The sequence below is a fragment of the Miscanthus floridulus genome, chromosome 5 (assembly GCF_019320115.1).
Source record: "Miscanthus floridulus cultivar M001 chromosome 5, ASM1932011v1, whole genome shotgun sequence".
Classification (NCBI taxonomy): Eukaryota; Viridiplantae; Streptophyta; class Magnoliopsida; order Poales; family Poaceae; genus Miscanthus; species Miscanthus floridulus.
Window position 1 is genome coordinate 71,688,413 of NC_089584.1, and position 10,552 is coordinate 71,698,964.

At 39.5% G+C, this 10,552-nt stretch overlaps 1 protein-coding gene across 1 annotated transcript; it reads left to right on the top strand.

Moving 5' to 3' along the window:
* The first annotated feature begins 4,669 nt into the window (after positions 1-4,669).
* On the top strand, positions 4,670-8,698 carry LOC136452326 (elongation factor Ts, mitochondrial-like). The gene is made up of 9 exons (XM_066452948.1): positions 4,670-4,892; positions 5,236-5,560; positions 5,652-5,824; positions 6,403-6,483; positions 6,616-6,790; positions 7,498-7,682; positions 7,914-8,039; positions 8,131-8,219; positions 8,325-8,698. The coding sequence occupies exons 2-9, from the start codon at positions 5,296-5,298 to the stop codon at positions 8,371-8,373; spliced, it is 1,143 nt and encodes a 380-aa protein (XP_066309045.1). The 5' UTR covers positions 4,670-4,892; positions 5,236-5,295; the 3' UTR covers positions 8,374-8,698.
* The last annotated feature ends 1,854 nt before the right edge of the window (positions 8,699-10,552 follow it).

Sequence of the window (10,552 nt, forward strand, 5' to 3'; positions counted from 1 at the left end):
CGCAGCTCAATAGCAGTTGACGAGGGGCGGGCGCTGGCGATTGGCGAGGCATGGGCATGGGGACCGGCGAGACATGGGCACAGCGCGACGAGGTCACAGGGCTGTCAACAGGCATGCGCGCATGACTAGAGAATAGGTAGGCCGAACTTGCCTTACAAGTAGCCCTAGGCAAATTTAACCGAGAACCGAACCGAAAGAACCGGAACCGAAACCGAAAGAACTGAAACCGAAAAATTCGGTTCCTGATATTGAGGAACCGAAATAACCGAAGAAAATTCGGTTCCTACTCTCGGTTAACCGAATTAACCGAAAGAACCGAATTACATGAATTATACTTCACTTACTTGTATTTTGTAGGATTATGTTTGGTTTATGTGTAGTGTTTCATATTTGAACTTGTGTTACTATATTGCTATTGTTTTCTTATATATTATTATTATTAAAAATGAATATAGTGTTGCATAAATTTGCCTTAGAACAAGTATATTTATTATTGTCTTGAGGTCTTCTGAAAAATTTTGGTTAGTTCGGTTAGAATTGGAACCGAACCGAAATGACCGAGAACCGAAATGCTCGGTTCCTAAAATTTTTTGGAACCGATCAGTTCATGTTTTCTAGGAACCAAATTTCATCAATAACCGAGGGAACCGAACCGAGAACCGAACGCCCACACTGACCTACAAGGAAGGAGATGAAGGCCCATACGTGGAGGAAGAAGAGAAGTGGAAAACGCATGGGGCCAATGTGTCATTGAGATTGAGGAAGGGGGGAATAATAGGGGCATTTTTGGCCAAACAAAAATATAAATGCCTACATGTGGGCCAAGCGTTGCGGAGAACATAGAAAGTAGCATGGTTTAGGTAGAGATCAAATTGTAATGGTATGATTCTAAATAGATGAATAGTAATGGTATAAACAGTGATATTTGTAATGTCATAGTTCGAATTAATCCATCTAACTATCTAGATTTGTCCAAATCATATTTTTAATTTTGACCATCAAACTCTAAAAACCTATAAAGATTTATAATTTTAGATTAATCATTATAGAAAATACTTTCGTAGTATACAACTCTTTTCATTTGAGACAATGAGGTATACTAACTATTTCGGCTGATACTAGAATGATAGTAATTTGCTTGAGTGAATAAACTTCGTTCACCGCCAACATCACCATATGTACCAAAGTATTTTCAGACATAAAAGTCACGGTTACTAAACAATGCATCCAAATAAAAATTACAATTGCACCATAGTATTTTTTACAATAAAATCTTAAAATCTAGATCACTGCTAGGATACATCTGGACGATATTTTCTTATAAAATATTTTTTTATTAAAATGGAAACATTTTTCAGTTGAGAGGAACAATGTCCTTCGTTTATGATCTTGCAGAACGGTTGGTCCAAATTGAAGACAAAAATATTTTAGGTTCATAAAAACTTGCTCTATCTTCAAAAGAAAAACGTTCTATGTTAGACTAGAAGTGTTCTAAGTTCATAAGAAAACTATTATAGCTTTACAAAAATTATTTTAAATTCACCAGGAAAAAATGTTTGAAGGTTCATGATAGAAAAAAACGTTCTCGCTTAATAAAATAAAAATGTTCTCTTTACTCATTTGCAATGTTTCAATAAATACTATTATAGTTCCCCTAATTTCAAATCAATGTTCCACCGACCATTGGCAGTTTTTCATGAAAATGATAAATGTAATTTGTATAGAAAGAATAAATAAAAACTAAAAAACAAAAAAGGAAAATACGAAAATATGTAGAAGTATTGTTGAAAGAAAAAAGATTGGACGGCCCATGTCTAGCACGAGATCTCTCCGTTATGCTATCCGTCGGCCCAACAGCTACCGACTAACGACTGGGCTATCATTTCTCCCCGCGTGCTCTATCAAGATCAATTAGCTGGGATTCTACCGGTCCAACTAGTCAGCTAGCGTGCACTCCGCCGACCAGCGACGGGAAAGACCGCGAGCGAGTGTGGCCCAATTTGAGTGAAGGTCGCCCAACTCGAGTGAGCGAGTGCGGAGCGGAGCGCGCAGCACATGGGTGGCCCTATTCGGAGTCAACACACATAACGCTCACAGCCTGTTTTTTTACCGGCTTCTATTTTTTTCTTTTCTTTTTGCTTTCTTTTCATTTTTCATTTTTTGTCTTTTATTCTTATTTTTAGTTTTATATTATATATTTATTGAAAAAAGTGTCTATGTCCCTTGTTGTAACGTTGTCTTAATATACATGCAATATTATATAATATGTTTCTAGATGTTCACAGAATATAGGTGGGATGTTCCAAATTGTCTTCGAGTATTCACTTAGTACCTATGAGATGTTCCGTGATATATTTTAGGTTAGTTCAAGTGGTATCCATGTGATGTTCTCATTTATTTTCCTTTATACAGATGATGTTCTATGATGTGTTTCTTTTGGGTGTTCACGTAGTATAAGTGGGATGTTTCATGATTATCTTCGAGTATTCACGTGATACCAATGAGATGTTTTGTTATATATTTTAGGTTTTTAGGGTTTTTTGCGGGGGTGGTATATTTTAGGTTGTTCAGGTGGTTTCATGTGATATTCTCTTTTATCCCCTTTATTATGTATTTTATTTTTTGTTTCCCCTTTGTTTAAAATTTTATTAACTTATTTTCTATTCGTTATTTACTTACTTCTTTCTATATACTTCTAACATTTTCTATTCATTATTTATTTTCTTTTGGTGTTATTTTACTCTAATTGAATATTTTTTCATGCCTATGTTTTAAATTTTTATATTCTTTATTACATAAGATACATGTAATGTTTGCATATTATATATATGATGTTCTGTAATATGTTTTCAGATAGTCACGTAGTATAAATGGGATGAGCTCTGAATATTCACATATTACTCGTGAGATTTTATGAGGTATATTTTAAGTTGTTCAAGTAATATTTATGTGATGTACTTTTTAGTTTTCTGTATTGCTTGTATTTTTCCTTTTTTCAATTATGTTTTTTATGTCTTGTTGTGATGCTAACGTAGTATATATATGTGATGGTGTGATATATTTTATAATGTTCATGTAGCATAAATGAGAATCTTTGAGTACTCACGTAGTACTCGTAAGATTTTCTATGATATATTATAGATTGTTCTAGTATTCATGTGATGTTTTATGTGTGTTTATATTATGTTCTTTCTTATATGTTGTTTCATATTATATTTTATTTTCCTTTATTTTTTATTACTATTTTCTTTTCTTTGTTTCTTTCTTTCGCATTCTCATTTCGTTTCCATAGTTTTATCATGGTGTTTTTTCATGAACTTCGTTCGCAAAGTAAGCGTCCTTTTAAGGGGGTCAACATTTTTAGGGCCTGTTCGTTACACCAGGAATGACCACCTGGAAAAAATTCTGGCGGGAATACTAGTTAAAATTGTATATACTTCATGAGTGGGATTAATTCCTAGGCTAGTTTCTATTGTAACCAAACGGGCCCTTAGATGCGCCACTTGACCCATTTGGCCGCTCCCGCGGTTCACGAGAAGGAAAAAGGACTACTATTTTTTTACATCTGGCATGACATGAAAAAGAGAGAGAGCTTCGTCTATCGATGAACATTAGATTGATGAAGCTCTTGGCATCACTTTGTTTTTCTCTCCTTTCCTATTAGCGAGTTCTTCGTTCGTACTGAACCGCTTGCAGAATCAAATCCTGCTCCAAAAGATCCTATATCAGCTATACATCCTCCTTGCATTTATGCTGGAGACGTTGCCAATGCTATGGGCTTTGAGCTATGTAGATAAAAAATGATGAATGGGATTGTGGCACCCCACTCGCCACCAATGCGGAAGGATGCCACTGAAAAGAATAGAGCGCTGCTGGATGCATTGGAACCCGTATAAGAAGCTCGCTGTTTACCTGATCAGTCAAACATTTTTGTCAGCGACGTGCCTTCTCTGTTGTTGTGGCCTTCTCTTTTTCCTTGTTTATTTTCTCTACTAGGCCACATTCGTTTAGGGGGGATTGAGGGCTGGAAATAATTTAGATGATCATTTCTACTATAAATAAACCTGCCATTCCATCCAGAACCGTTCCAGGCTTCCATTCCCTAGTAAAAGAACGGGCTCTTATGTAGGTTTCTTTAATATTCCATGAGATGTTTTATGGCATATTTTGGTCTACAGCATTATTCTTGTGAGTATGGAATGTTTTCTACTTGAACTTAAATGGTCTTATCCATTTAATAATATAAAAATATTTCATATCTAACACCAAAAGATCAACATGTTGTAGTGGTGGGAAATGACATCCTTTATCCTAAGCCCATGGTTTTGGGCCTGCTCGGAAACCGTTGCTGCAGCTGCCTCTCACAGGCTACTGTGTAAACAGTAGCAACAGGTACAACAATAGCTACAGCGAACAGACCTACTCAACTCTTGTACCCACTAATTTTATTCCTATTTTCTATTTCTTTATTATCATTCTCGTTTATTTCCGTACCATTCTCATCGTTTTGAGAAAGCGGAGCTGAGCACGTTTTCGCATATTTCTTTGTCATTCTCATTTATTTCCGTATCATTCTCATCGTTTTTGAGAAAGCGGAGCTGAGCGCGTTCGCTCGCAGAAGCACGGAAAAGCGCAGCCGAAGTGGGCTCAGAAGCGAAGCTAAGCGCGGTCCAAGTGGGCCCAGAAGCAGAGCTGAGCGCGTTCGCTCGCCGAAGCACGGGAAAGCGCAGAAGCGCGGCCCAGGCGCCCAAGCGGGCCTAGGACGCGCACGCTCGGCGCTCGCACAAAGCGTCCCCTCTATTAGCGGCACGAAGGCTACCGCCGCCGCCGCCGCCCTACGCCAGATGCCCAGGTCTTCGTCGGCCCCTTCTCCGGCAACGAGAACCTAACAGGTACGCCCCTTCTCTTCACTTTCTGATGTGCGAAACCGAGCAGAACCTAAGCTATTTGGAATCGGACCTGATCTAATTGCAACGTGAATTATTTACTGGGTCCGTCCCTGGTGTGTGCCCGCTGAACTCTGTTCCCATTCCAAAGTCACTCCACCTGCAATTGTTATTTTTAGATCTGTGTGATATTGTCTAATTGCTTTGATGGAATGCATCGGCTGCTGGAGTGATAATTAACAGGACTGTGAAAAGAGTAAAATAAATTTTATCTCAAAGTTTACGTTCAAAAAAAGATTTAATCTCAAAGGAAAATGCACTGTTGTGATGTTCATATATTGTTTCTTAGGCTGAAAAAAAGGTCATTGGCACACATACGCCGTCAGGGGGTGCAGTATATTCTGTGAGAATGGCCTGTGGTCAAGGTGCTAAGAAGTCCATACTAGGGTTCCTCTTTCGTGCTCAGCAGCAAACTGCTCGGGCATACTCGTCTTCAGCATTCCAGACTCATCAATTGAGCACTCATGTTCCCCAAGATGGCGTGTTTTTTAGGAGATTCAGCTCTGAGGTGTCTTCTTCAGAGCAAATGAACCTTATTAAGCAACTCAGGCAAAGAACGAGTGCTCCAATCAAAGATGTCAAGGCCTCCCTAGTTGCCTGCAACTGGGATATTGGTTAGCTCTTCTAGCTCCATGCCGTGTCATGATTTAGTTGACTTATTTGTTTAGTTCACTTTTCCTATTTGAGTTTGTTAATTTCTTTCAGAGGCTGCGCAGAAGGACCTAAGGAAGAGAGGTGTTGCTCTTGCTGCCAAAAAGTCTTCACGCACTGCTGCTGAAGGTTTGCTAGCTATTGCACAAGATGACAAAAGGGCTGCTGTAGTTGAGCTTAACTGTGAAACTGATTTCGTAGCAAGAAATGATGTTTTCCAGTACCTGGTTGGTTTCATTCCCTAGTAACAATTTTATCTTAATTAGCTGTTTTGTTGATCTCTTCTTAAACCTTTCACACATAAAATGCAAGTTACATACGGAACGACATTAACAATTTAGATGCAAGGGTTTTTAAATTCATTTCTTCAAGACGAGTACATAGTAATTGGATACTTACATTTGTTAGTAGCATGGTTTTTGTGGTATTGGTGTGTGTGTGTTTGTAAGGGCTCTTCCCCTTTTTTCTTCTTATAATATTAATGATACACATCTCTCTTGTGCGTTCGAGAAAAAAAGCAACACTGAATCATTTGTTCATCACTTGAAAAGTAAATGCCAATATCTCTTTTAGTGGTTGTGAAATACAAAGGTAGCTGGCATATTTACGTGCCAAGAACTATATGCATATTTGCAGGTGTAGGCATATTATGTAAACAATGTTAGTCATGCATGTAAAGGATATTTTCCACTCATCTGTTGATCAAGTTGCAGATATATCAGTTATGTAGCAATTGCATGCTTTGAGTTATTTATATAGATCTGTGGCTTTGTTTTAAATATTTTTCTATTTTGTCACCATGCAGGCTTCATCATTGGCAAAGATGGCTTTATCTTCTCAGGGTCCCGGTGAATTGTTCATGCCTTTTGGTCCTGAACTTTTAGAGGTATGCCATTATCCCTATGTGGCGTATTCCCAAATTCATGATTTTATACACAAATATAATGCTGCTTTATATCATATATTATCCCTGGTTTCAGTCATTTCTAAGAAACCATACATTTCTCCAACCTTGCAGAACATGTCTATCAATCTTGATCATCCGATGCTTAGCGGGGAAACAACTGTCCAAAGTGCTGTTACAGAAGTTGCTGCAATGGTTGGGGAGAATGTGAAACTCAGAAGAGGCTTCATGCTGTCCACAACTGCACATGGTGTTGTTTCATCTTATATGCATACCTGTCCCCAGCCAGGTGATGGAATCTCAGTTTTTTTTTTCAAGAATGTGTATTCTTTTTCCTTCAGATTTTACTTTATACTTTATCACCCCTCCTGCCCCCCCCGCCCCCCCCAAGACTAAATTAGATTAACCATTAATATGACTAAGCAGTTTCCTAGTGACTAGGGGGCATCATTACCTGCTTCTCACCTTTTCTAATCTCTTCACCATTCTAAAACTTTTTGACAACTAGAAACCACAGTATGTTTGTGTGTATTCATGCTAATTCTAGTAAATAATCTATTTTCTTAGGTTTGTCACTGATGAATTTAAATTATTTTCCTGTTTTACACTTTTACTGGTATACGGATGCAATTTCTTTGATTTTGATGATAATGCAGCCATGCATGTACACTCATGATAAATAGCCTAATGATAAATTAGAATTTGAACACAACTATTGTCTTAAATGTTCCACTAATACTACGATCTTTTAGAAAGGAGGAAAATGAAATTTCATCTGAGTGGATAATGCTTGTTTGGGTACTCCTGAAGTACAATAATTGAGCATGTTAGTTTGGTCCTAATTGTTGTTTGTTCTGCTGAGCTGACTTGTGTTAGTAATTTGAAAACTCTCCTAGTTTGCAGGCTCTTTTTGGTTGTTTTGATACTTTGCTAAAAATAAGGGCCCCCTTTTCTTTCACTTAACTCCTGAGCATTCTTTTTTTTTCTTTGCTTCAGGTATGGGTCGTATTGCTGGATTGGTCACACTAGAAGCAGAAGATAGCAGTACTCTCCTTGATGCTGTCAAAAGTGTTGGGTCATCTATTGCGATGCAGATTGTTGCAACAAAGCCATTATTCTTATCAAAAGAACTGGTTTCTGCTTCTGCTTTAGAAAATGAGCGTGAGATACTTCGAACACAGGTTGATACCACACTTCCTCCAGCATGTTTGGTTCATAACAGGACTTATGCCATACTCAAGTTTGGCATATTTGGCTGTGTTTAGTTTACTTCCACGACTATGTCATGCCACGCTTTATTAGCGCTGTATCACATACTCATACGTGTGATACGGTCAGTCCTTCATATGGTCACTTTGTTTGTGTCAAGTTGCTTCAGAAATGAGATGAGATGACGCCGTGTGACATTGTAGGCCGAGAGCTCAGGGAAATCCCAAATGGCTATGAATAAAATGGTGGAGGGCCGATTGAGGAAGTACTTTGAAGAAGTTGTGCTCATGGAGCAAAAATATGTTTTAAATGACAACACAAACGTTAAGGTAAGTCGATAGGGTTTTGTACTTCTTGATTATGTTACTGTCTGGATTGTTTGTCTCTGATAGCTTTAGTTCCTGGTGTCATTCGTTTTAGACCGTGCTGAATGACTTGTCGAAAGAGGTCGGTTCTAAAGTAACAATCGGTAACTTCATCAGAATGGAGGTTGGAGAAGGGATGGAGAGGTACAATATATTTGTCCCATCCCATGTCATCTCCATCGACAAGTGGGTTTTTGTTTGCGGACTGGCTGTTGATGAATGATGACCACATGTTTCTTGCTTTGGCAGAACTGAAGCCGCTGATGATTCAGAGGTTGCTGCTGGTGGTGCTATGTAGATTTCAGGCAGAGATGGATCTAACGGTACATTAGGATCTATATGAATTATGAAGGTCCCTCTTCTGTAAAGTTGGGGTCCTTAGTTTTTTCCAATAAAAGTTTTAGGCTCCCATCTTTGCTCCATGGATTGTTACAGGTGTAGGCTAGGACGGAGCTAATGTTTAGGCAAGCGAGGTAGTTAGCGTTCTGGGACTTGCGAGGCTGCCTAGTTGATTTGACGGTTCCTATCCTGTTTGTTTACACTTTTGGTTGAACCCTCTCTGGTTGAATTACAGTTTGTTTGGACGGGTAAAAGATCGAAATAGAGTGGGAACCCTTGAACTATTTGCTTTGAGTCTAGAGAACACTCCGAATTGTTAATTAGAGGATGCGAAGTGTGAGCCGAAATGTTCTTTTCAGTTGATGGGTGATTATAGGACTGCCTGTTCGCATAGTTGTAATTCGAGGCGATTTTGTTGGCACTTAGCAGGAGACAAAGAGAGGGGGGGTTAACAGTATAGTGTGACATCGTCGACAGTAGCAAAAAAAAAAAAAAAAAAAAAAGGATTGTCAACGAGGTACCCTAGATCGGCCCCTTGGCGATGCGAAACGATGCAGTTTCAGAGAAGCCGTAACATAGGTCCTGTCTGAAAAATCATAGTGATCAAGTAGCTACCACGGTGTCTTGAAACAGAGTTTTTCTCTGTATTAGAAAAAATCCCAAAAGAAAGAAGTTTTTCGCCGAGATAGCTATTCGCTAGCAAAGAGGAGACTGCATGAGCGTGGGTTCCAGCTGCAGCAACCGACGCCCACGCCGGTGAGGCACTCACTAGCAGTTGTCGGCTTGCCGCCGGTGAGGCAGCAGCCGCTCCTGCTGTCGTCGTCCACTCGTCCTTCTCGGCCTACCACAACAGCTAGCAGCAGTCCGGGTTGCACGCGCTGCCTCACGCCTTCACCACTCGCCTCTGGCTGATCCCCGTGGCAGTCCAGGCGGCCTCGTTCGCCGATCGATCCAAGAGTTCATTATTTCAGTGGTAATTACGAAGATGAGATCTTTGCTGTAGTATTTAACGTTTCTCGGATCTTTCCAGACTACACAACTAATTTTCGCTCACTTATTATTCCGCCAGTGTTTCCTTTTCATTGATGAGTTGAGGACAGATTCATGTAACTGAGTCGATTTACTAAGTAGCTGACAGCGAAAGAAGATGCTATGATAATTGATAAAGTGGAACGACATAAACAATTATGTTGTTCAGTTATAACAGTCAAGATTCAAGAGGGAATCATGTGGCACGCGAAACACAGGATCACACGATGGTGATAACTGATAAGTGCCTAGAATCTAAGATGAAGGGCAAAAAACGGCTACCAGCATAATCAAAGCTCGTATTTACCACCGTCGATCCAGCGTGCAAATCTTGATATGCCCACAAATCGTAAAACAATGAAAAATAGGAAACTGAGCAACATTCCATCATGTCCTAGTGTCCTACTACATAAGTACATAACATTCTCCACACCTGCTATCCATGCCAATCGCCCACGCCCTGTAGCTGTTTTTTTCTGTAATAATTGTGTTGATTTGCTGATCGGGTGATCAGGGAAGCACATACATGCATGCCGGTTGTTACAGGGCTTACTGAATGTAAGATGTGCCACGTGTTCACATACAAAACGCTAGAGTAGCCTGTGAGCGACACGCCGAGCACCCACAGCCACATGTGGTGGGAACAGGTACATCGGACTTGCTAGCGAGGGAGCGAGCGCCAGCAGTGGGCCCACGCCATCTCAGATGTCGCACACGCTGCTCTAGACGTCGTCCGCGCCACCAGCCGCTTACAACACGCATCCCATATGCAACATCCAATCTACTTTTAAAACATCTAGATACAATAGTTGTAACATATAAAAAGACAGATGAAACATTTGAATCAAGCGTCTGAAACACTTGCAAAAATGCCTAAAAAAATCTGAAAACCATTGCAAACATATGCAACATTCAGATGAAGCATTTGCAAACATACGTACAAAACACCTAGAGACACTTAAAACATATGCTTGCAACATACATGTATATGCAACATCTAGATCTACTTTTGCAACATCCAGATAAAACACTTGCAACATAAGTCTGTACCAAATGAAACATTTGGAACATACACTTGAAACATACGTGTATAGCCATTACAACATGTG